The sequence below is a fragment of the Centrocercus urophasianus genome, unplaced genomic scaffold, assembly GCF_019232065.1.
Source record: "Centrocercus urophasianus isolate 14NV4802_14NV808 unplaced genomic scaffold, USGS_Curo_1.0 seq_47, whole genome shotgun sequence".
Classification (NCBI taxonomy): domain Eukaryota; kingdom Metazoa; phylum Chordata; class Aves; order Galliformes; family Phasianidae; genus Centrocercus; species Centrocercus urophasianus.
Genome location: NW_024885055.1, coordinates 202,823 through 228,725, shown reverse-complemented (window position 1 = coordinate 228,725; position 25,903 = coordinate 202,823). Strand labels below are relative to the sequence as shown.

At 46.2% G+C, this 25,903-nt stretch overlaps 1 protein-coding gene across 1 annotated transcript in view; it reads left to right on the top strand.

Moving 5' to 3' along the window:
• The first annotated feature begins 3,563 nt into the window (after nt 1-3,563).
• The window catches only part of TOP1 (DNA topoisomerase I), a 62,280-nt gene continuing 39,940 nt past the window's right edge, over nt 3,564-25,903 (top strand). The window contains exons 1-2 of the mRNA XM_042834499.1: nt 3,564-3,752; nt 4,282-4,306. Coding sequence (XP_042690433.1) covers nt 3,720-3,752; nt 4,282-4,306 — 58 coding nt within the window. The 5' untranslated portion in view covers nt 3,564-3,719. The remainder of the gene's footprint in view (nt 3,753-4,281; nt 4,307-25,903) is intronic.

The following is a 25,903-nucleotide window of genomic DNA, read 5'->3' as shown; positions in this document are numbered from 1 at the left end:
ATTATAAAAGAGAATAACTGAGTGAACGCTATCCCGTTGGCTTTACATGATGCTGAAAGCAAGGTAATGGTGTGGAAAGAGGGCTATGGAGGGGTAGGGATTTGGATGCACAGGGTTTGTGTGCTGCGTAGGTCCTATAGGTTCTCATTCGTATTTAACTTCCACTTTTTTGGTCTAAAACATCACAACCTGAGCTGTTAGGACCTGATGGAGCATTCCCTCTTGTACTGGCCAGTGACCTATGTGGAGAAGCACATTGCTGCTGAATGGTGGCAGCTGCACACGTTGCAGTTCCCAGGCCTGGCACCTGTTCTCCCAGATGAGATGCTGGAAAGTGCAGAAGGTGATAGGGCTCAGCCTCTGCTTCCTCCTGTTTTGGCTTGTGCATCACAATCTTGTGCTGGCTACTGAGAAGTGTCCTGCTCTGCTGCAATTCCCACTGGGAATCAGTCCTCACTCCTTACTGCAAGCACAGCACTGTGCACTCTTTGGGGTGACATTTGGCAAAAGCGGAACTGGAAGCTGAATCTGTTCTGATAGCCACAGTGTAGTTGCAAGCTTGGTTTGGCAGGGGGATTTCCTGCACTTGCAGATCCCATCCTCGCACAGGAGGTCTGACTGGAGAAAGCTGTGGGATCCCATTCTGATATAGAACCACATCGTTTGTAAAGCTGCTCACCTGCCTCTGCCAAAATGAGAATCCTGAGCCTAAACACTGCAAGAGGCCCCAAGAACACAGAATAAATCCAAGCTCACAATTCACTGGAATTAGGAAGTGGAGATTTTCCTACGGGTTTTGTGTCTGGTATGATTTATTATTTAATTTAAACACATAATTTCCAGCAGTTTTGTTTTGCAAGCAATCACCTAGGCTACGTTAATCTGATAGTGATGTACTGCTGTCCTGGGGGGCCCTAGGACAGACAGAGCAAGACCACAGCACTCGGAGGTGTGATCTTCCCCTGTTTATCTTGATGGGGTGCACACAGCCTTGCCAGGGAAGTGGATCCAAACAACTTAACCATGTCACTGTCAGACACTGCTGTTGAAAGGGCTGGTGGTACAGCAGTAAGAGCTATATGGGGCCATATCCTTTCTCCACTCAGAGCCTCCCAGCACCAAGTGGTGCAAGTAGTCTGGCAAGGATTCATGGTTACACCTGCTAAAGACTCCTGGAGCATCACAAAGCAGGTTACAGCCAACCATGCAGGAGAGCAGAGACCACAGCCTTTGCTGGGACACGAGCTAGAAACTGGGCAGCTCCCTTTGAATTCAGAGTTAATCTGGCTGGCTGTTAGCAGAGTCTTGCAGAGCACGGTGCTGAGCCTCTTGTGCCAGTTTGGAGGTTCCCTTTTGTACCCAGAAATGTGCCTGCAAAAGCCCCTGAAGATGGCAGCTGCTACAAGGCAGAGTGATCCTTTCCTCTGATCACAGTTTGCTGCAGCATGGTGGGTGTTGCAGCAGCTTCTTTTCATGCAAGGCCACCTGAGCAAGGTTCCTTGGGAACCTGAAGATATTTAAGCTCTAACACAAAACCGTTGCTTCCTAAGGCTTTTAGGAATTTCTTCTGCCCAAAGTGGGAGGTGTGAGGCTGTTCTAATTGCACATCATAAGATACAGCCCCTACACCTCTGTGTGGCAGCGAGGGTAGGCTCAAACCTTTGGCTGTTCTGGAAACAAAGCCCACTGTCATCTCATTCCTCTGAGCTAAGGACAAACACCTCTTTCCATCACGTTTATATTTTAAAACCTAACAGTGACTAAAGCAGTTTGCATAATAAACACATCTAAATCCAGAAATATTTGCCTGCTCTCGGTAAAAAAGGAAGTCCTCAGATCCTCTCCTGAAGACTGCAAGAAAGTGACAGAGTTATCCCTTTACAGGATATAAATATGCAGTGCAAATAGGTGGCTGCTGTCTCTGCTTACATGTTGATGCATCTCTTCAGATAGCCTGGCAGAGCTGGATTATTTTAGCATCAAATCAAAGCCCAGGATGTGTAAAGAAGCTGAGGAAAGGTACAGTCTGTGTTGCAGCACAGGATGGTAGCTGCAAGAAGATTGGAAGCAGTCCTGTGAGACACATACCAGCCACGCATACTAAACCTGCCATTTAGTACATTGAAAAGGATCTCGGTTCAGCAGGGCTGCTGCAGAACAGAAGCAAATGCCTTCAGATTGAAGTTGGGGCAGGGGATTGTTCATGTAGGAAGGTATATGATTCATCCTCACATTAGCTGAAAAAAGATCTAGCTTTTGTTTCCTCTTTACTCTTGGTTTCCTCTTGAGAGAAAAATATAAGGCCTATTTACGCTGGAAGAAGAATCATGATGGCTGATCCCCTTTTTTAAAGCAGAAAGCTCTCATTTGCAATGCAGCATTGCCGTCCTTGACTTTAACATCAGCCCAAATCCATCTGATCCGCATCCCCCTCAGCATCAGCTGTGTGTGGATGCAGGGCATGTGTACAGCACTTCGCACAATGCAATCTCTGCAGGGTTACTGCAGCCTCTGCATTCTGGGCTGACACAATCGCACAGACAAACAGCGGAAGGTCGGTCACACGCTCAGGCTCCCTACAGGACAGATGTGTGCAGCAAGCACGGCTCATTTCCTGCCAAAGGAACAGGCAGCAGCACCGTCTTGAAAGACTGAAAATCAAACTGAGCCTCAGAGCATTTGCGGAGTGTTTGTAGGATTGTGGCTCAGCACAGCTCAGAGCTCCTCCAGCAGAGAGCCCGTGTAAGGGAGCAGCCCATCAGAGCCCAGCAGCTTGCACCGACTAGGCTGGCAGAAGCACGGTCACAACACCACAGCCGTGCAGGGGATGTGAGGAGGCTGAATCGACCCCCAGCACCTGCACCGCTCCTGGCATGCCCCTGCTCCACAGCTCAACCACGCTTCTCCAGGCTGGGAAAGACCTGCTAGGCCCCTGGCCCCACTGGGCTTAGGCCCCAGCGGCACACGAGGAGATCCAGCTGCCTGCCTGTACAGCAGGAGCTTCCGTGAAGCCCCGCAGCGTTTGCGACCACGGTTACAAAGGGCTCTGACGAGGGGACGCCCCGCCGCCTGGGTGCCGCCATGCTCCCTGACAGAGCGGGGGCGTGGCCTGCGGGTGGGTAGGCGGGGCTCGCCATGCAAATTCAGTCGGCCGCCGGCAGGGTGTGGTGGAGCGCATGCGCACTCCGTGCACAGTGGGGGACGGCTTATACACAATGCGCCGGGCTCCTTCCGAGGCGGGGAGGGGAGCGCCGGGGCGGAGCTTAGTATGCAAATGAAAGGTAAGGTCTTTTTCCGCGATTGGAGGACGAAGAGGAAGGGGCGGGACCGCGTGTGTTTTACGAGCGCGCGGGTGGGAGCGGGCCAGTCAGCCGCGTTCGGAGGAGCGGACGGGTGGGGGCGTGGCCTGTATGCAAATGAATCGCGACGCCGGACCGGGGCTTCTATGCAAATGATCCAGCTGCCGTTTCCCGGTCGCCCGTCCCAGCGTTCTGCCTAACAGCGCCTCGGCTCCGCCCCGCGGGTAAAAGGCGCCGCGTCTGCGCAGTGCGCCGAAACCAGGACTTAGTGTCTGTTACACAACCGCTGAGGAGCCCGGGGCTGCGCTCTGCGTCGCGTCCCCGCTCCGCGCGTCCCCGGCGGCTTCAGCTCAGTTCTGCTCCGCTCCGCTTCGCTCTTTTCCCGCTTCGCTCCACTCGGCCTCTTCCGTACCCTCCGGCATGAGCGGGGACCAGCTGCACAACGACTCCCAGGTGAGTCCCGGGGGAGCCCGGCGCGGGGCCGTTCGTCTCTTCCCGTCGCGGTGGGCCCCGAGGAAGCGTTTCACTTCAGCTCCCGCCGGGTCGGGACGCACCGCGGCGCTGCCCAGCGCGGCTGGGGGATGGCAGTCAGCCGGGCACGGCCGCCCGGATCCGCTGGGACTCGCTGCTCCCGGTCGGTGCCTCTGGGATGGGGTTGGGGTTCCCCGTGGGTGGGGGTGGGGGGGTTGCCGGTTCTTTTTGCTTTGGTCCCCCCCGCCCGGTTGTACGATGGCTTCAACACCCCCCTCCACCCCCCCCGTGGCGGCGTTCCGCATCGTGCCGCTGCCTTCTCGTTTGGTATTTAATTTTCCGGGGAGAGAGGAGGGAAAAAAATAAATAAATAAAAAATAGAGAAGGAAAGATAAAAGAAGGGGGGATCCGGGCCCGCCGCCCCTTCCCCCGAATAGCTCGCTAAACGCACGCGGCCCCCCCTCCGTGCTCGGCGTTTCTCACGGCCTCTCCCTGTCTCCTCTCCCCGCAGATCGAGGCGGATTTCCGAGCCAACGGTGAGTGGGCCCGGCGCGCCCCGCGCCGCGCAGACATGGCGTCCCAGAGACTAAGTCCCGGCTCCGCGCTCACCGGCCCCATTGTTCCCATCGAGCCGCCCCCGGCGCCCCCGCCCGCCCGCTCCGCGCCCCCCCGACCGCCTCTTCGCACAGAGGGGGCACCGGAGGCCCCCGATCCGCTCCCGTCGGCTCCTCCGGGGTTCCCTTTAGGCCCCGATTCCACGCTGGAAAGTCGCCGTGTCGGCGGTCGGGACTTAGTCTCTGCGCCATTTTCTTTTTCTCCTCTCCTCTCTGTGGCTTTTCTCTCCTTCTCCTCCTCCCCGAGCCGCCGCCGAGCAGCCTTCCGCGGTGGGGGCGGGCGGCGATCCCCGGCTCCAGCCTTCTATTAGCAAAGGGGAAAGCGAAGTTTTTAGCTAAAATAAAGCCCGGAGCCGTTTTTATCGCAGCCTGCCTCCCCCCATTCCCCCCCCCCCCCCCCCCCCCACGTTCCCTGCTCTGTTCCTTTCAGGGAATCCCTCCCTTCCCCTAAAATGAAAGGTGATTGCAACATGTTGCTCTTTTTCAAAGAATCTGCCGCATCCATTTTAAGATCCTTGGTAGTTCTTTCCTCCCCGTTTAACTGATGGAAGTTCACCTTCTTGGGTGGGGCTTTTAAATTAAAATTAAAATCCCACGTTAGGGAAAAACAAAATGACAAACAGAAGATAGCACAAGCTGTATAGGCAGTTCCAGAAATGTAGGCAGCATTCTTCCAAAAGTTTGCAGCTGTAGCTGTGCATTTTGTTTAGAAACGCTGTAGGAGTCCTGATTTTTTTTTTTTAATGTACACGTTCATATGTATTAATATATTATCTGATGCTTATATTAATATATATTTATTCTCTAGTGAACCTGATAACAACTGGGTTTTTTTTGGTGTTCATTTGGTGTTTATTTAGGATGCTAACCCCCTCCCTGTGCTGTTAGGTGACAAATCAAAGGGTTGGAGCCATGTGGGGGAAATGGGCCAGGTGTCACCTAGCTGTGTGTTACTGTCACACTGCTGGGGGTGGTAGAGCAGCCCTCAGCACTGGAGTGGCAGAGGACAAAAGCAGTGAATTGAAGATATCTTTGCTTTACTCGGTGCTTTCTTATAGTGATTTCTGGGCAATGTCCACGTGCCCTGAAAGCTGCTATGTGTAAATATTTACAATTCTACCTTTGTGTGCACCTTTCTTCCTGTCCCTTCGTTGGAATGCAGTTGTGTGTGTGCAGTGGGAACGTGCAGTAGGATTTAAACAGCTTTTGAACTTTATTTAAATGGTGATGCTGGAGCAAAGCTCTGTGAATGATTTTTAGCAGAGAAAAATATGAAGTGGATTTTTAAAGAACGGCAGTAGGAACTCCTGAAGCAACTTCAGTACCAGCGTGTATTTGAATACTTGTAGCATTCTTGTGCTGGAAAATGTTTGCCTAAGGATCATGTCTATTTAGGGGAAAGAACTCCCTGGAAAGCTCAGTTATGTGCTGCTTAACGTAGGGGAAATTGTGCACATTGACCCTTTCCAGTGAAGTTCTTTGGGGCATTTTCTCCCCCATTATGACCATGTACCCTTTTATTCTCACAGTGATCTTAATCATTTGGTACTTAAAACTCCTCCAGTTTTGATTTCTACCATGTGTTGAAAGAATCCGCTGTGCAAATTTAAGGACACCTTGATATAGGAACTGAGTTCTGGTAGCTCAGACACACACAGTGAATTCCTACCACTGCATCAGCACTCTTTTCCTTGTATTGTAGTTGTTCTTATTGCTGTCATGAAACATCTTTATGGCTGGTTAGAGGCCCCTAAAATCCCAAATCACCTTCAAGTGCTGGGAGGTGCACGTAAGGCTGTTAGTGTTGGTAAGGTATTCAGGTAACCCTGAATAGACATCTGTCCTCCCCAACCTTGTGGCCAGGGCTGATCTTCCTGAAAACCTGTCACCTCTGCTTGTTCAAGGCTCCTTTCCTCTCTGTGCTCCTGTGTTGGGAATTGTCCTGCAGTCTGAGAATAGCACGTCTCGTTTAGGCACAGCGTTAGGACTCGAGCTTTTATGTTCTTGTTCTGATCCTATTTAGTGGCAAAGAACAGAAGTGGGTGGTGGGAATCTCAAGTACATTTCCCAGATGTTTAGAATTGGTTTGTACTTTGGTTATTGTCAGACAGCTCTTAGCAGCAGAGGCAAAAGTCTCATTTCAGACTGCATTGACTCTGTATTTAGGGAGAAGGGAGGTTTTTGTGAGAGCTGGCTAATTCTGAGTGTTGAATGTAAGCATTGGTCTAAAAGCACTAAACATTTTCATTAACAAGGAGTGTTTTGGGTGACTTCTGATTAGTGTATCAGTAACAGGGCAACTTAGACGCTTCAGTGCTTCCTGTTGTTACAGATGTCTCATATTTAGGTCAGTGTCCACGCTGCTGTGATGGCACAAATTGTTGCAGCTGAAGGAGAGTGGGTGCAGGAGATGTGCTGGCTGGCTGAAGGTCTCAGGAGGGTGCTGGCTGCAGCGGAGCGCTTGGATTGTGTTGCATTCCAGTTTCATTGACATAGGGGTAGTATTAGGGATGAGAAAGGATGTTGCTTGTAAATATGTGTTCTTGGCTATTTCTTAGCGTTGGATAGCCAGATCGCTCTGGCTACTCCAAGCAAGAGTGTCCTGGGTGAGTTCCAACCTGGGTAATTGCATTCCATCTCAATATCCAGATTCTCCCTCCTGTTTAATTTGGCCATAGAGGGTATTTTTTTCACCTTAACTGTATTTTCAGTGGTAGAACAATCTGCAAAGAATTTTCCATGTTCAGTCTAAGAGCGGCTGTTTGCAAACCATCCTGAGAACAGGGCTGTGCTGAAGCAGTGAGGTTTTTTTTGTTTTGTTTTGTTTTTTTTTGTTTTTTGGGGGTTTTTTTTGGAAGTAACCTCCTACAGTCTGAAGCATCAAGCAAGCAAGAAGGGATACAGTAGCCTAAAACTGTCATTTCCAAGTACAGCTTGGTCATTGAAAATGACCCCTTCTTCACAGCAGTGAATGTTGAGTCACAACTCTGTACTCGAGTACAAGAAGAAATTGTGGTATTTTTTTCTCACTTGGCAAATTGTGCATCACTTCAGATGCAAAACCTGCTTGGAGATTCTGTTTAGTTTTGCCTTTAAGAGCTTTCCTACTGAGTTCAAATATAACAGTCTCTTCTCAGGGCAGTTCCAAAAGGAATTTATCTTGACTTTCAGTTGTCGTATTGTGTTTGTGGTGTGCAGTAGATAAAAATTTGTTTGCAAAATGATCAAATTCACACCAATGCTCCTGAATGGAGCTGGTGCTGTGACTGTTGGTCTGCATGCAGAACTTCTGTAATATCCAGCACTGCTCCAGTAGGAAGTGAAGCCATCACCCTAAGCAGTGTTGTGGTTGTTTTTTTTCCTTTCCTGTTGACTTGACCAATGATGTTAAGATTGAATTTGTAACCATTAGTGTGTATCAGCAGGAATGAAGTGTGAATTTCATTGACCAGTATTACAGAGATGGCTTCTAGAAGTCACGTGTGCTTGAATGAGAGGCTTGCATCAATAGTAGTTTGGGGAGGGGGCGGGGGAAAAAAACCTTTCTGTTCCAGCTTCTGCACCTTATCAGAAACAGGCAGGTTGAACTGAGTGCTTGGATGGCACCTCTGAATATCAGAGTGATGGGATGAAGGGGAGGGAGTAAGCAAGAAGGAAACTTAATCCAAATAGCAAGGGTGCCAGACTTACAAGGGTGCCTGCCTTACAAGCTGTGGAATTTCTGCATGCTTTGTTTCACGTTAAATTCATGTTTCCTTTCTGATGATAGAGCCGGACACACAGAAGGTGGGGATGGCTTAAATGCTAACAACCTGAACAGCAGCATAGCAGAGATCCTGGGGATTTTTTCAGTGGCTGTGAGACTCTGCTGGAGACTTGAATCGTCCTTCCTTCTCTGTGTTTCATTGGTGCCTCCTGGATGGCTGAGAGTCTGCTGCAAAGGAGAGCAGGGCCGCTTCTGACAGAGGGCTGGGTGCCCTAGTGCTGCTGCTAGAGCTGCAGAGCAAAACAAACCTCACCAAGTTAGGGAGCTGCGAGATAAGCTCCTGTGCTCTGTCCCTGTTGTACTTCAGGGCAAAAGTGGCTTTTAAGTTCCCTGGGAGTGTGATGTCATCGGTGCTTTTAAATGTCAGATGTTTGGCTGGGGATCCAATGTGCGAAGGTAGTTAGTGGTATTTAGAAACAGATTGATATCTCCACTGCGAATTTCCTTTCCCTTTTTTGTGATACATGGAAACGTGAATGTTAAGGAATGTAGCCTGTTCCTTCCAGCACAAGCTTTGAATCACTCCCTGCCTTCCTTTCCAAAGTGGGATGTTGGTGAGCCTGTGCTACAAGGACTGCTGCCTGCAGCCCCTGCTCAGAACAATGCTTGGGGTGGTTCTAGGTCTGAAACCACTCCGCTTTTGGATTTTAAAAGCATTTAAATGTCAGACCTTGCAAAATTTCTTTGGGTTTCCAGCATCTTTATCAGGATTGTAGAACGTAACAGCGTCGCTTTGCTAAGGGAGTCTTCAAGATGCAGCAAGTGAGGTTATGCTGCTGTCACTTGGTTATTTCTGACACGTCTCAGAAATGCAGGCTGTAGGGAGACCTTGTGAAATGTAAATAAAAATATCGTTGGTAAGCTCTTCTTGTATGTCATGTGCTCCATAAGTTATTTGCATTTATTTTCCCAGCAATAGCTTCGGAAGGGCTTTACCAAAGACCCAGATGTCTGTTGTGTTAATTGTTCTGACACGTTCAGCATTCAGGTTAAAATTTAATGGGTGTCTTGTGGGAGTGGGGAGCTGAATGCTTTCCTGTTAGCTGCGGCCAACTTCTGTTTTTGTTAAAACTCAGCAGAATTACCTAAATGTGCTGGAAGATGTGTTCTGGGGGTTAATGGCCTGTCTGCTTCCTACTTTCAGATTTTCTTAAGATGTTTTTCATTTTGCTTTCAGCATTAAGCAATATCTGTTCTAATATCCCATCAAGGCTTTTTTGTTTACTTTGTAAAACGTGACAAGATTTAACCATGGAACCAACGTTTATGTAGAAGTGTGGCTTTTTACATGGCTCTCCATAAAGCGGGCACACAGCAAATAAAGGTGGTCAAACACAAATTCGGATCTGATTTCATTTTATGGTTGTGATTTCAAATATTTGGCAGATAAATCATTGAATTCCTACCTCCTGAGCGGCACTGTCAGCAGAAATAGCAATAATATGTAATTATAGCAAGCACTTAACATCTCATTGACTCAGATTCCTCTGTTAATGATTTCGCTGGATTCCTGTTAAAGTGATATCTGCTGAAATGGCACCAGTCTGCCTTGGTAGAGAGGGACTCTCAGTCAGATTTGTTCTGATAGCATAAGTTGCTGTAGTTCCACTAAAATCGGTGGCGTCCTGATATTTTTTTGTTGTTGGACTGGAGGGCTGAGCTTCAATGATGCAGGAAATTCTTTATGGAAAGGGTAATTTAGCATAAGAAATCAGTGCAGACTTTTTTGCGTTGGCTTTTCAAGATGGAACAGTTTCTCTTTCAAGACTGCTTGTGCTAATAAAATTTCTTGTAAGAGACACAGACATTCGGAAATATTTACTGGCTTATTAAATTGAATTGCTTTAGTGGCAGCTACTTTTATAGAAACTGCCCCAACTTCTATATGAAACATCACACTGGAACTGGAGAGCAAAATACCATCTAGTGCTGTGTGCTCTGCTCCTGCTTGCATCTTTAAAGGTCTGTGTCTTAGGTTTCCAAATCTGAGAGAGGATACTGCTTGTAGGAACCGGTGTTTATCACCTTGCTTTTCTGGGGCTGTGTTTGAGTGAGGCAGCGTCAGGTGACAGCTCAGCCCAGCCGTGCCTTCTCCCTGCATGACTGTCAGCTCTGAGCTCGCTAGCACCGTCACTGTTTAAATATGTATCATCATTAGACTTTGAAATGCTTTCTCCCCTTAAAAGAACAGGGAAGGGAATGGGTTTGCTGTTGTTTCCGCAGCGTGTGAGTAGCTGCTGATCTGTGCTTCAGATGAACTGCTGGAAAATTGCAGCTTGGAAACAAACTTGCAGCTAGAGTGGAGGGAATCCTTCTAAACAGCATTCCCAGTGGCTGCTGTCCTCGGCTCTGGTAACAGGGAGCTCCTGCTCTCACTGGTGTAACGCTGGGATTAACACAGGGTTGATGTGCTTTTCTGGGCAGAGTAGTTGAGCTGAACGAGTTGTGGGGGCTTTCCAGCATCTTACAGGACTAACAGTTTTTTTAGCACAGAATTTGTTCAGAATGTCCTGGCTCACATAAATGCTAAACATTTCCAGTAGAGTTAATCAGACTTACAGTTAGGAGTGGTCTCACCTTCGGTGCTTGCTTTTTAACTAACAGTCTGAGGGGTGAACTGCAGTAACATTTTCTTGTATCACAGAGAAAGTTAGGAGCACTCAGAAAGGGATGTGAAGAAGGGGTGATGTTACTATTGTATATCTGTGCCCTACCGGGTGTAAAGCATAGCTGAAAGTTGCTGTTGGCTTTAGGAATGTGAGCCTACAAGCATTCTTTGAAATTGAAATGTGGTTCTGGAATGTAGATTCTGCAGCTGATCAACAGTGAGAGTTCCACTGGGAATGGAGAAAAGAGCCTGAGCTGCCGTCAGCCCTCCTGAAACTTGTTCTCATACGCCTGCTTAATGCGTATGGTTCTCAAACTTCTTGGGGATAAAAACAGTATTTTGTTGAACCTTCGTCTGTTTTGCAGTGTCAGCAGGGATATGGTGATAGGAAATAGTTCTGTGCCAGTCCTTGCAGTAACCAAAACTTTGGGAGATCCTCTTGATGCTCTTGGGGAAGTGGGAGACCTTAGCAATTAGTTCCTCATAACTGCTGATGATAGAGAGGAGCTCTACAGGGACGGAAGATGAGTAGAGAGCAGGCAATGCTTTGACTAAGAATTGCCTGAAAGTTTGCTGGAGTTTTATTGCAGAGTTGTGAGGATGTTTTCTATAGTCTTAGGACCTTTTGCCCGCTAGGATAGCATATTTCTGTGTGGAAAAAGAAGGGACAGATAGTTCCTGTGAGTGCTGCGTTCGTCGTGTTGTTTCACCCAGAGGAAGTTGCCTTTGTTCTGAGCTGTTAGCTGGATCCCAATGGCTTCACTTGGAGATGGTCGCTGTAGTGGCTCAGCTCAGACAATTCACTTGCACTGACAACTGCTGTGCGATTGGACTCTGCCAGCTCCCAGCTCAAAGGAGTCACAAGATGGGCAGCACTGAGCTTGTCTGCCTCCTGTCCTGGGGAGCACTGGAAGCAGGGGCTGGAGAGCTCTGAAGTGTGTATTTCAGTGGGATGGGGCCAGCGCAGGCTCAAAGGTGGGCAGCAGAGCAGGGCTGGTTGGGGTGCTTATTATCTAGCTAGCCTCAGCTAACAGTACAGCACCAAGGAAAACGCTTTGTCTTCACCCACAGTAGATCCTCTCTTATGTTTGAATGCTGTGCATCCTCTGGAGCTGGGATGATTGCAAGCCAAACAGAGGCAACATCAGGCCATTGGGAAGTCTGTTATCAGGGTCCTGTCAATCTCTTAAAACCAAAGATTGCTTCTCACAAAGCTTCCAGTCAGCTGATATCTTGAATTCCCTATCAACATTTTTGACACGAATGTATTTGTTCATCCTCACAAGCTTACCATATGCTTTGTGCAGCTGTGAGCTGTGTGGGAGTGCATGTGTGTATTTTTATCTCCTACCTTCGTCAGGGAGAAGGGCTTTTTTTAAGGAACATTATAAAGATGGTAGCTTCCTTCTGAGTATTGCAGAGCACTTAGCTTTGTGGTGCCCACCAGAAAACAGAGACTGACTGCTGCCTAGTTCTGCTTGGTTGTCTGTTAAAGACAGATGGACATCTGTGGGACTCAGCACTGGAGCAGAGCAATTCTGCAGCTGCCTGCATCCTTCTGACTGAAGTGAGATGGATTTCTGCCTCGAGACAGCTTGGAGGGTTCTTGTAGCTTCACTGGAATATTTTGATCAGTCTGTACACTCACCTCTGGCTAGGACACATCTGAGTCCTTTAATGACATGCTCTGTGATAAGGATGCTGGCTGTGTGTGCTAGGTGATATAGTGTAGAGTCTTATGCAGACATAAAATATTTTAGCATGTAGTGCAACACTGGGAGAAAAAAGCTCTCGCATCCTCAATGTAACTGTAGTTCTGATTCTTCAGAATATCTCTTTCTCCTTTAATACCATTTTTCAAAGATTTCCTAAAAATAAGACTTGGCCACTTGCTGCTCAGTTTGAAATTGCTGCCATTGATTTGCAACTTCATAATAATCTTTGCAGCAAGCACCTGGGATTTCGAGAGCATGGGATTCTGCAGTGTGAGGGGATAAATGATGGGCAGAAATGAAATATGAGCTCTCACATTCAAAGCCCACGTACAGCTCGTCCTGTCTGACAGTCACTGTGTTAATGCATGAGTGCTGTTATCTGCACTGCAAGGAGCTTTCCCAGCACACGGTGGTTCCTGGGCTGCCCCCCTGCTGAGTGTGCAGCACATGGGGTTGGATGGTGCCTCCATCCAAATGTCTGTCACGTTCGTGCAGCCAGATTTGTGTGGCAGCATCTAAATGGAACAGCATTAACATCTTCTTGAGGAATTATTTTTTTAGACTGTGAGCAGAGGTGTGGTTTGTGGTTTAAAAAAAAAAAAATACAAGAAAACAAGAGTGGAGCAGTGCCCAAGCACAGATAGCTTTTAAATTTCCTCTGGTATTTGTCACTTCCTCTGATCTATTGCCGAACATTGCTCCTGTCTTAGCAGAATACACACTTGTAGAGCCTTAGCCGGTGCCTGCCTTCTTCCTTTATTTACCACCTTTCTCCTGCAGACCTTTTTAATTTGAATGACAACATGGTAGCTTTTGTCTTTGTACATAGAGTGGCGTAGATCAGTGTGTTGGGGCAGGGCAGTGTACTTTAGTTGAACTTTTTTATTGATGGCAATGTATTACTGCTTAGGGCTTGTATTGCAATATTTGAACAGGGGCCAGACCTGTCAAAACAGCTGCTTGTCTTCCTCTGAGGTTGCAGTTTCTTGTTTTGGAGAAGTGGTTTGAAGTGGCCTAAGAAGACCTTTTTGGGGAGAGGATGAGGAAAAAGTAGACAGTAAACATCTGTTTTCCTTTGACGTACAGTAAATGTCTGTTGTGGGTTTTGAAGTAACCGGAGATAGAGTTGAGAAACTCCTAACTTTGGTCTTCTAACCAAAACACAGGGATTTCTGGAGTCAGAATAGCATAACTAGGAGACAGGCTTCTATTTTTGTGGTTTGCAAGCAGACTTCTGTGAGGAGAAAAGAAGAAATGATGGCAGGGGCCAGGCTGTCACATGGATCGCAACTGGAAATTGCGGACGCCCCATAGCCAGGTAGGAGGGCTGTCCTCATCCTCCTCTATCTTCCTGCAGTGGGTGCAAGTCAGAGTGAGCTTGCTGTGTCCCCAGGGAATTCGGTAGCTGAATAGCTGAGTGAGCTGACAGTTCCAGCTTTGGGTTCTGTGCGGCGCTGCTTTGCCAGCGGTCCATGCTGTGTCGGGCTGTGTGAAGATGAAGGGCTGAATGCAGGAATAGACCCTTCTGAAGTGGAGGCAGGAAGCTCTGGGGGGGGAGGGTGCATGTGGTACATGTGGACCCTGTGTCTGGGATTAATGTCTTTTGTGCTCTATACATTGTTATGCTGTCCTAAGGCCATCGTGCTTAAATAGACAGCGCAGTGGGTGGGGAGAGGACTGTGCTGAGCTCAGAGGTGGAGGAGCATGAACAGAGCTGGAGTGTCCCCAGGAATAGATACAGAGCTGCCTGCATGGGTCTAAGGTTCACTTCCAACCTGGGCTTCTGTTTCTTATGTTGAATTCTCTCCAGCTGAGAACTGGTGAGATTAGGAATGGGAAGTACAAAAAAAAAACAAAAACACAACCTTCTGCAGCTTATGTTGCAATATGTTTTAGATGCAGAATGCATCTCAGCAACTAATGCCTGTGTGTGTGTGTGTATATATGTATATATATATGTATGTATACACACACGCGTGCGCATGTACTGATTTATTTCACAGATAGTAAAATGTTGCATGTTGGGTTCTCTAGTGACAGTGCTGGGGTTGTAGCAGTGAGATGAGTGGCTGCCTGGTGTGTGTGCAGGGTGCCGGCATGGAGCGCTTCTCAGGTTTGTCTCTGCACCATGGATGCCAGCTGGTGCGAGTGTCTGCTAACTGCCTTGAGCAATAGGAAGAGCATCAACACAGCATATTATGTCTCTTGCCAGTTTGCGAATCCTAGCAGTGTGTGAGTAAGATCAATTACTGGAGATAAAACGGCAAGGATGGGCAGGTTCTGGTTTGAACTTGCCTAAGCAGGTACACTTACGGGTTAGACGAGCGCTCTCTATTTGAATCTAGCAGTTTGGGAAGCTGGGAGCAGGAGTGCTATAGAGAGATCTGAGAGCACCATTCATTGCGACAGAGGCAGCGTGTACAAAATGGAGGGAAGGAGTAGCAATAATGACGTAGTCTGAGGTTTGTACTCTAGAGTTAATGACCACCAGATGGGGAATAAAAGCTGCCTGCTCCTCTTTGGAGGGCTGAGAATGTCATGAAGCTATTAAAATGTGCTGTGTCTGTTGTAACACTTCCACGTGTACAGTGAACCCCTTCATGTGTGGATCAGAGTAAGCCTTCCTTCCTGGCATTTCCCTCAGTGCTTGGTTTTTAATGTTGTTTCAGATTTAATAAAAGTCCTCATGGTAGGAAAGCAATGTGCGAGCTGTGTTCAGCACACAGGCATAAACTGCCAGATCAGGAGGCAGCAACACCTTTTGTGTGATGGGAAATACAGTGTGAGAAATGAACTCTTAACAGAACTGATGCTGATCCTGCAGTATTGCCCAAGCCTGATGTAATGATAAAAGTGTCTTGAGCTGTATTTTTAACCAAGAAAGAGTGGCACAAATCAGTTGGGATATCAGTGCTGTTAACTCTGATTCCTGCCAGCCGTCATCCTGGAGCTGCTGAGACATTTGGGTCACTTCATCTTCCTCTAGCAGATTGAAACAGCTCTTCAGCTGTCCAGAACATCTTTGCTCATGGACGTGGATAATGTGTTGTTATTTTCAAGAGCCTTTTTCTCTTTAGTTTTCTTATATCCTCTTGTGTTCTTTCTACTCCAGAAGCAGGAACTGTCTCTGAGAAGCTAGCATCTTGTCTGAGTCACAGTATTATAGCTGGATATGTCACCTGTACTTTATTAGGAGAAGTGTAAGAACTGTCCTTGAAATACTTGTTTTTATGAGTAGATGCAGTTTTCTAATTTAAAATGTGCTTCTCTCTGGAGTTTGATGGCTGTCATAAACAATTAAGCTTTTCTTTTATCATCAAGTGGGCTTATTCAGCATCACTTATATCTAAAACAAGCTTCCTTTTAGATTTTAGACAGCTTTAATTATCTGGATATGAAGAGAAAATATGGCTTGAAACTCGATGCTCCATGCTTGGCTTCTTTAGCTTTCAGTGTCTGGTTTCGAGAGAGTTCAGCAGCGTGGCTGTATTTGCCCTGACCCATAGTGTGTCTTGCAGTGCATGGAGCAGAGCAGCCAGCAGGCACTAAGCTGGCTGTCCCAGTCACGTAGATCTTGCATTGGGTTTTGTGCAGAAGACAAGCGCTTGGATGGATGGATCCATCAGTTTCTTGTTTCATAAATGAAGGTGTGAAGCTATTGCTCCTCAGCTTCTTGAGCATTGCCTTCCATGTTGTGCCCCTTCCCTCCTGCTCAGGTCTGTTGCTGATCTGTTTGACCATGGTGTGAAATCTCCAACTTACGGCATCGCTGTCAAAGCATCAGCTCGAGTGTGTAGAGGAAAAGAGAATGTGCTGTTGAACCATGGCCTGATTTTAAAATGTTTTCCTGTGCCAAGAACACACCTTACAATATTCACCCTATGCAACAATTTTTTTTTTCCAGGAGGCTGATAGCTTTTTGTTTGAAGCTGCTGCTGTTGTCTTTGCAAGCCAGCTGAAACTGTCTGCGTGCAGTTTCGCAAACAGGTGACGTTGGTGCTGGCAGCAGGGATAGCTGGTTCACAAGGTGGGCTGGGTCTGCCGGGAGCTGATCTGTGCTTAGGCTTGGCTCATGGTGTGCTGGCTTAGGATGAGAAACAACAATAACCCCGGGTCACGTTCCTGAAGGATCGACAAGTTTACAGGGGCTTGATGTGCTGCACTCAGAGTGTGTTTTCAAATCAAGTCCTCTATAGAGAATGAAGCTGTGAGCATTGTTTTGTGAAATCCCCTGTAGCTGTGTTGCCAGCAAACAAGCAGTGTTCAAAACAGATGTGATCCTCGTTTGTTCATGTCAGAATTAGGTTGTTTTTAAGTTCTTATGTTTTTCTGCCTTTTTGTAAACACCCCACCCGTCTGTCTGCCAGGCACAGCAGCCTTGTGCTCAGTCTCTAACCCAGACTATGAGACCTTAAATCCCCGGGGGAGCTTGTTAGCATGCAGTTCAAGGAGTCCTCTTTTATCACACCAGCGAGTTTGTTTTGAGAAGGCAGTTGAGCTAGAGAACGCTTTCCAGTTTCGTTTTCACAGAGAAGTCCCAGGGAAGAAGTCTGCTAACTGGCACATGGCAAATATTAACTTTTTTGAATGGAGCAGAAATAAAAACGCTCTTAGACTTTTTTTCTGAGCTGAGTTTTTGCAGTGCCTTATGGTGTGTACTGACAGTTTAATCTCAGCAGAGTTGTGGAATTAGTCTTTGACAATTAGCTCATTAGGGGAACACTGTCAAAGAAATGCTCACGTCAATTGCTCTTCCCCAATATCACAAAAATTATTAATACTTTTATGATTCATAGTCTACAGACAGCAGTAGTGGCATTTTCTTCTGGTGGTTTCAGAGCTGAAAAGGTAAGTGCTCTGCTCTTTTTGTCTGAAGTCTGATACTCAGAAGGGCTTTGCTCTGAGCCTCCGTGAGGGCTTTAGGAAGAACGCAGATCTGTGGCATCAGCTGTGAATGAAGATGTCTCAGATCTGACCTTTGTGTTCTGAAGTCAGCGTCACTTGGCCAGCAGTGTTGGTGGTATTTGCTCAGTTCTTCATCCCATAAATAATTTCTTAAATCTGTACCACCTCCTTCCCATCATTCCGGAAGAACCAAGCAGTGTGTCAGTAGTGTTTGCAAGTTACTGGTTCGTGATGTAGCAAGTCCTGTGCTCTGAATGGTTCTAAGTGTATAGAGAGCTAAGTTGAAGTCACATTACCAGTAGAGATTGATACTCTTATAAAAGACATCAGTATGGAAATGTTGTCAGATGTCTGTCTATCAGGAGTCTTATGGTTCTGTTGGTCACAGCAGATGTGTTCCTGCACTTCAGACCTAACCAGAGTTAGGCTTGTAGGCAGATGCACATGCAGCTTATAAAGCAGCTTTGAACACACTCCTTGATCGAGCAAATGCTGATGTAAGTGCACACTTACCTGTGGTGAAGTTAGATTTTTGAGAATGCCACGCAAATTGCTTCCTTGTTTTACTTGTATGGATGCTTTCTGCATTCAAAAAAAAAAAAAAAAAAAAGCACAGACTTTCTAACTGAGTAGCTGCCACTGTGGTCACTGTATCTTGGCTTTTATTTTAATCACCAGGTAACAGTTGCATGCTTTATAGTCTTGCGTGGAAACCTTTAAACAATTTCTCTGTTCACAGATACATTTGTAGTATTTGAGCAATGACTACTGAACTACTTCACCTCTTAGAGTGCAAACAAATGTCCTTAGGAAACTTGGCTTAGGACTGTCCTCAGCTAGTGCAGGCTGCTCAGTACATCATTACTAAAAGTGAGGCGTTGCTGTTAATCCTGCTAATTTAATTTTCTATTTGATTATAGCTTTATCTCCAGGGATGTTTTGATGTGTCCGTGCTGTTTTGGGGATGGAATGTGTAGTTGAATATCTCTTGCCGTTGGTGAATGTTTTCAGTATAGGTTTTTCATATTCATTCTTACCGTATGAGGAGTACTCATCACATAGTTTTCTCACTTAGAGGCTTTACTTAATGCTACTGCTATGCATTAATAAAGGCTTAAGGCTCTGGTATTGCAGTATCAGTGCCTTTTGACATCTGATACTATCAAGCAAAGCTGATCACAGGTCACAGTTGTGATTACAGGAAAAACAGGGAGTTTTTTCTGATCTGCTGGAGCCTAGAGCACAGGAAGTAACATCATTGTGAATTATAAAAGATCCGAGGTTGAAAATAAACTCATTTACCATAAAACTTAAGAATAGCTTTGCTGAAGCACTTGTCAACTCAACCAGATTGAAGTGTGTTCCAGAGCTGCAGGGTCGGCAGGCTGCTGTGCTCCTCTGGTGCCAGCAGGTCTTGCTGTAGGAGCGTGAGCCGTGCTGCAGTGCTGTCTGTGGGCACGGGCCTGAAGGCTGAGGAGGAGAGGGAAGGGCAGAAGGCCACAGCCAGCTGCTGCTGTGCCTGCCTGGGAATGACCTGCTGCATCCCTGCAGCGGGCAAGTGGCACCAGTCCTTAATGTAATGTTTGTGTGAAACTGTACCAGGTGTGTGGGTTGAGCTCTAATAAGATTCATTATAAACTTTAAAAAAAAAAAATAAATCTGTCAACAGAAATAAGGCTGGCAATCAAGAAACATTTTAAAAATATCTTTCCCCACAGCTTGTAATTGAATCATTCAGGAATAAATTATTAGCTTGTAAATACACTTTGCTCTTGTCCTTCTTCCTGTGCCTATTTCTGCCAACAAAGGAGCAGGTGCAAAAAAACAACTTTTTTTTTTTCCTTTGGAATACTGCTGCAAATCAGCTGCGCCATTTTGTGTTCTCATTTCAGATCACGTTAACCAGGAATATCAAACTGTTGGGCGCTTCGGTAGTGCTCAGAGTTACTCAAGCATCTTTCTGAGCCTCACCAACCAACTTAAAGTATTGAAATATGTTAGCATTCACGTTCAGAAAACCTGGAGAGCGCGGTCCTGTTGCAGAGGTTGTGAAGCAGAACCTCTGTGATGCACATCGTTAGATAAGGACTCACATTTAAGAGCGATGATGAACCAGCTTGTGATGGTTGCACCTGCAGCATGTTTCCTTCAGTTTAAACAGCGGTGGTAATGGAAGCTGTTCAAAAGCTGAGGAAAGTAAGCTCTCTTTCACACCTAGTTATCTCTGCATAGGTAAGGAGAGGTCTGCTCTTAACACTGAGGGAACAAGGTGAGCAGAAGTGGTTGGTTCTGCTCGGCTCCTGGGGATTATGCTTCTTTCCTTTTAATAGGCTTCAGATGCGAAACAAATTAAGTAAATGTTTTTCTCCCATTCCTAAGTCATTCAAGGCAGATGTGAGTTCTGTGTGTAATGTAATCTGAAAATGTTAGTTGTGAATTTAGCAAAATTTTGATTTCCAGTCAGAGATGCAAGCCATTCAGAAAGCAAGGGGGAAGTGTGGAGCTGCTTTAATTGAAGTCAGGAGTTCATTATGCATATTAAACTGCAATGAGAGGTTACATTCTGCATTCAGTTATCTGTATCCATGTGACTTCACAGCTGCCAGCAGTGAGACTTGACCTGGATTTAGCAGAATAAACAGATTACAGATGCATAACAAGATTAAAATCAGTGACTTAAAGTAATATTTATCTATTGATTAAATTGAAGACTTCTAGAGGAGCTGGTGTGCTGCCTGTAGGAGCTTTACTGAGTGCTCATTAAGCACAGCCTTGTGCACTGTAAAACTTGCAGGTCTATGGGCGCACCTTGGATGTGGAAAAATGACTGAATGGGGCAGCCAACACTGGGCCTCGTCGTCATGCAGTGCTGGGACGTATGTGGACTCTGCTCGTGCCAAGGAAGTGTCAGGATTTCAGAGAATCTTCGAAAACATCTTCTTAGTGAACCCAAAACTACCACTTATTTACACAGCAAGCAAGAGAAAATATTTTTCCTAGTTGACATTGCTTGCAGTGTAATTATTCCTTACAACACAGCAATTTTCCTGCTGCCTAATGCAGTTTTTAGGACTGAAATTTTTCTTATGCTCCAAAATGAGATGAATCTCCTTATTTTTCAATACAGCTGAACTTTCCATGATCCTCTCTAAGGACTAGGAATTTGTTTTCTCCTTTCTTTCTCCTGATTCACCTGCTTTGGAAGTTTGGCTGCAATCTGCAAGTGCTGCCTTTGCATTCCAAATAGTGTTTGTACCTTTCTGGTGGTGGCATGAGGAGCAGTTGGAGGCACAAAAGCCTTCTGCTGGGGGACACTGGCTCAGTCTGCGAATGCAGCACAGTACATCAAGTTCCTGATTGCACTGTGGGTTTGTCACAGCTCGTACCAAAGGGTTTGCTTTGCTCTTGACCCAGTCTGCCAAAGGAACTGTTAAAGCTGTTCCCTGGGCAATATCTTGTGGAAAGTCTCAAGAATGTGATGGAGCCCACCTGCCTGTGACAGTGAGGAAGGAGCAGGCTCTGTGCTTGACCTGACAGCAGAGCACAGGCTGGACAAGATTCTCTGAGCTGTGGCAATACCAGAAGGGTACAAGCCCCAGGGATGCTCTGCCTTTTCCCAAGCAGGCTGTGGACCAGCAGCGCAGACAGCAGGTGTCTGGTGTGGCTGAGCAGCAGTAAGTGTGTCTGGCTTTGCACATCCTGCTGGAAAGGAGGACTGCTGGAGCCATGTGTCGTCCCCAAAATTCTGCAGCCTGAACAGTAAGATGAGCATTTCTGCTCAAGAAGAGGAAAGAAGCAGGAAAACAAGGATTAAGTGAGCCATTTTGCTTTGAATTGTTTTGAAGCAGAGGGGAGGTTATCTTGTGCAGTCACTGATTACTCCGTAGTCTAAACAAGGCTCTGTTTTGCAATCTCTGGAGCAGTGCTGGGTGGTGTGTGAGGCTGGCTGGGCTCCCAGCACCCACTGACCTGAGCCCCTGGTCTGTGTGGTGCCATGTGGCTGCCTTTGTCTCTCCTGTGTCTCTTCTTTGTCTCTCTGTGGGATGGCTGTGTGTGGCAGCACCCTGTACTGGACCTCAGGGATGTGCCGAAGGTTTCTTGCTTTTAAACTCTGGAAATGGGATTAGGCTCCCTTGCATTATCCATTTGGTTGGGCTGGAGTTCTACCTTCTGTCATTAGTTTAGGCTAGTTCTGTGTTTCTACACGCTAAGCTGGCCTGCATGCAATTGTCCAGGTTTTCTCCATGGCTGCTCTTCCTGCTGTGCCTGCGATGTTAACTGCATTTTGCACGATGGGAAGGAAATGGATGTGAATTAGAAGTGTGAGATTAGATGGTCTAGTGAACAACATTCAGTGTTAGAGAGGATCTCAAGGAAATCCATTGGGAACCTACCTACATCTTCTGTTTTATGCAAATCTTTCTTCTGAAGCTGGTTCTCATTTGAGTGTTCCTCAGCAACATTTACTTCTATACCCACCCCCCTCCAGAGCCTGTCTGGTATAGATGTCTGTGAGCTAATTGGAACAAAGATTGACTTGTAATGAGCATGAGGCTTCTGAAACTAGAGAGGAAATGAAGCTTAGGCCTGTAGCTGCCTTTTGTTCACTCTTCCCTTTTGGGTCTGATGTTGATGCTCAGAATCTGGTTGGGATACTCAGGTGCACGCAGAGCTGACAGAAATGGGTAGCTGGCTGCTACAAATGGCTGGCTTTCCTCTTCTCTATCTATTTGGCCCCCTTCACTGACTCTGAAAAGTAATTCTGAACTGGTGTGAGGTGGGAGGAGGAGGAATTAATGCTTCTGGAAGGTAAACTGGACATGATAAGGGCTAGGAGTGAAGCTGCTATATACCACGTGACTCTCACATGTTTCCAATGTGGCTTTAGTTCTGGTATCCTGAAGTGCTGTTGAGTCCCACTGTGCTCACTGGGTGGTTTTTCTCCTGTTCTTCCCTGGCTGTATCTTTCTGCTGCGCAGAGATGTGATGAGCAATGGCTTTGGAAGCTTGAGGTGGAAGCATGTGTTCTGCTTTGCTGCTGCTTTCAAGATGTACGTGCAGTCTGTAGCTTTACACATGTGGCTACAAATGCATAAACCAACAGGAAAAACATGCTGAAAACATTTCTACCCCAGCGGGGAAGGACTGTATTAGTTTGCAAGGCACTCAAATTCTGAGTGGAGGAGGTTGTGGAAAGTACTTCTACTCATAAGGTAGTATAGCCTTAAAGAATAAAGTTCATTAGGGTGGTTCTTACCTTATTTTCATAAGAGATGGTGCTTGACATTTGTCTCCTCCATGCCAGGGGCTTTTAAAGCTGGGTACTGACGCTGACAGTTTCCCCAGAGTCTTAACTTGCTTCTGTGTTTTAGTCTGCTTTGTTAATGGAAGCATACTCCTGGCTTTCGTTCTCTGATTTATGCAATTACAGGAGAATGCTTTACATCTTGGGAATCCCTGGAAGCACATGTTTCTGTTCACATTGATTCTATTTATTTATTTATTTGCTGAATGCAAATAATGGATTGGAATTTCATTGTTGCCTCTCAGTCGGGAGCCCTTTGGCGCGTGTAAGAGACAGCTATTAATTTAGCCTTTCTGTACTGATCAAACGTATGTTTTAATGCTTTGTAAGGCTTCCCCAGCCCTGCTCTCTGTGTAGTGCCTTCTGGTGTAACTGTTCTAGCAGTGATTTTATGTGTTTGTCAGCCAGAGAGTGAGATGTACTGCGGGACAGGGGGACGTGGACGTGCCACCTCTTTCAGAAGGAGGCCGTGGGGAAGCATTGGCTGTTATTGGGCTTGCTGCTGTTGTTTTTTCTGCAAAGTGTTTTCAGTATGGCAGCTTAAGGTCATCACACCATGGAGCTATCTCGAGTACTTCAGCATTAATTACCGATGCGCTGCTGTCACGTTGCTTACTGTTTTTCTCCCCTGGGTTGATGTAGCCCTGGGGTTTCGGTGAGGCAGAAGGTGTGTCCATCTTGTTTTGCAAACTTTGTATCTCAAAAATGCATGTAAGATCCTTGCTTTGTGTAATGAAACTTTGCTGGAGAGAAAGCGGAACTTCTCAGTCATTTCATAATGAGAGGGACAGAGGAAGACTAGAGACATTTCTTCAGTAATTTATCTATTATTGGATTACAAGATTAACAAAGAATGCAGCAACTTAGGGGTCTGTCTTTTGGGTAAGCCAAGTATCCCAGCACAGCCCTTTTAAGGAAAAAGCTATAATGTCTCCTGCCCGAATGGCATCTTTTGCCTTAAGTAACTGTTGAAGTATGGAGAGGTCACTGGCTTTAGTCTTTCCATCAGATTTCCGAAGTCTCTTTGCTTTAGGAGAGCAGAACTGGTGCTGTGTGGTGTGGTTCTGGCCCAGCCCTGTTGTTTGCTCTCCTTCATGGGTGGCAGAGTTTGCAGCAGTTCTTTGGGAAACTATACTCTGGGAAATAGGTTGACTCCAATCTATTCAGTGTCGATATATTCCTGCATTTGAACCCTTGGAAAAGAGGGAATGCACTATGTTGAAATCTTGCTTTATTACTGAAGTTTCTGCCTAAGGATAAACTTTTTGCTTATTCTGTTGTACTTTTCCAGGCTCCCTTCTCATGAAGCTTTCATGCTTTTCTTCCTCTATTTCTTCCCTTGCATGATTGGAAAATGAATTATGAGGATCTGAAGCTTCCTAACCGTGAGCTGCTTTGTCTGTTCTCCTTGTGCTCAGTCAAAACTGATTTAGATGCTTGGCAGCAAGGTAGAAAACTTGGGATTTGCTCTTCTTTGGGGGGGGGGTGGGGGGGGCAGGAAAAGTGTGATGGGATGGAGAGGTTTGTTTCTTCAGCGTTTTTAGAGCAGCAGCCTGGCTGGGCTGCTGCGCCTGAAGCCACAGCACAGCAATTGTACTTCATTTGAATTTGGCTTTGGGGGGGATTGAGGATTTAGAAATAGCTTTCTGATATCTGCTTACAGTCGGAACATGCTCTTTCTGTCGCAGTTTGGATTCAAGTACTTCAGTTTTTAAGAAAAAAACCACCACCGTCACAACAGAACATAACCTCGGCAAGCTGCAGTCTGTAGCAGTGTTGATAGTGGAGATGTCTTTCAACACTCGTGTTAAAGGGTTGGATGTGAAGCTGCTTTTGAAAGTTGTGCCTGTTCTGCTAAGTGCAGCTCTGCGTGAAGCAGAAGGCCAGCAGTCTGCTTGGGTACTGCTGATGTTTCATCTTGGCACCAAGTCCTGCTTCTTTACTGAATGTCATGCTTAGGAAACATTGTTTCCCCAGGTGCTATTTCTGTTATTTACTCTGATCCAAGTAATGGAGACTCCAATCCTGGCCTCCCCTTTTTAATCGCTTTCATTTCAGGTCTTTCGCAGTCGGCTGTTAGAGAAATTAGGCAGCAGAGCAAACAGACCTGCGATACCTTTCCAGAATAAACGTTTTATGTGTATTCTGTAGTTTCGTAAGTAGGACCATTAGGCCAACAAGTGACTTGTCCAGTTTCACTTGGGTACTCTGTTAGATTACAGTTTGCTTTTCCGGAGTATCGTCGCAGTACTATTGGCTCCCTGTACAGCGCCTTCTGGCTGTGTGTTTCTTGCCTCTGAGACTGCTAGGTGCACATAGATGTTGTCCCTGATACCTGGGTGCAGTTTTGTTTTCTGTCCAATAGATTTTCCTCTCCCTTTCAGGGCTGCAGCAATGGCAATCCATTTAAACAAATTGCAGAGATGTAATTAGTTACTGGAACAGCACAATCAAACTGTGGCTTCCTGCAGCTGCGGGACAAATACCATAGAATTGAAACCTTCCACACCGGTCAGGAGCAATTCCTGTATGTGCCTTTTACAATTGTTAAAACGTGTCAAGTCAGATAACTTGTCTAAAGCCATAACCTATCCAGCAGTGAGGATCTCAGTCCTCTGTGCCTCAAACCAGAGCCTGACAGAGCAACCTTTACACACATGGACTCACCGCTGCTTGTTCAGGTCACCTGCCAACCACACTGCTGTTCATGGTAAAGATCTTGGGTATTGACTGTTCCAATCTTTCTACTTGCTAATGTAATCTCTATACTGTAGAAAGTACTCCAGTACTACATTCTTTCAATCAGATGCCTGAGGTAAAAATATGGTCTTTGCCAGGAATACAAAGTGTGTTTTAGACACCTGGAACTGCATTCACGTGTTTGAAGATTCACAGCTCTTCTAGGCATCTTTTCAGCACTTGAACCTTAACAAATTTAACAGTTTTTATTCCCAGCAGATAGGAAATTAAATCCCTAATATGATTTGGCACAATAAATGATGCCAAATGGTAAAATGTGACTAGGAAAACTGGAAAGTGAAGAAGTCTTCTGATCCAAACTTTTACAGTGGCTGCTTTTGAGAAGAGCCTGTGAAGGAGGAGAAAAAATCTGTGAAATTGTTTCACCGGAATCATGCAGGGTCTTTGTGCTTTGCTTTCATGTCCCAATAGGTGAGAAGGAAATCGGCCTAAACTGTAAAAGTACTCTGTAGTTGTGTGG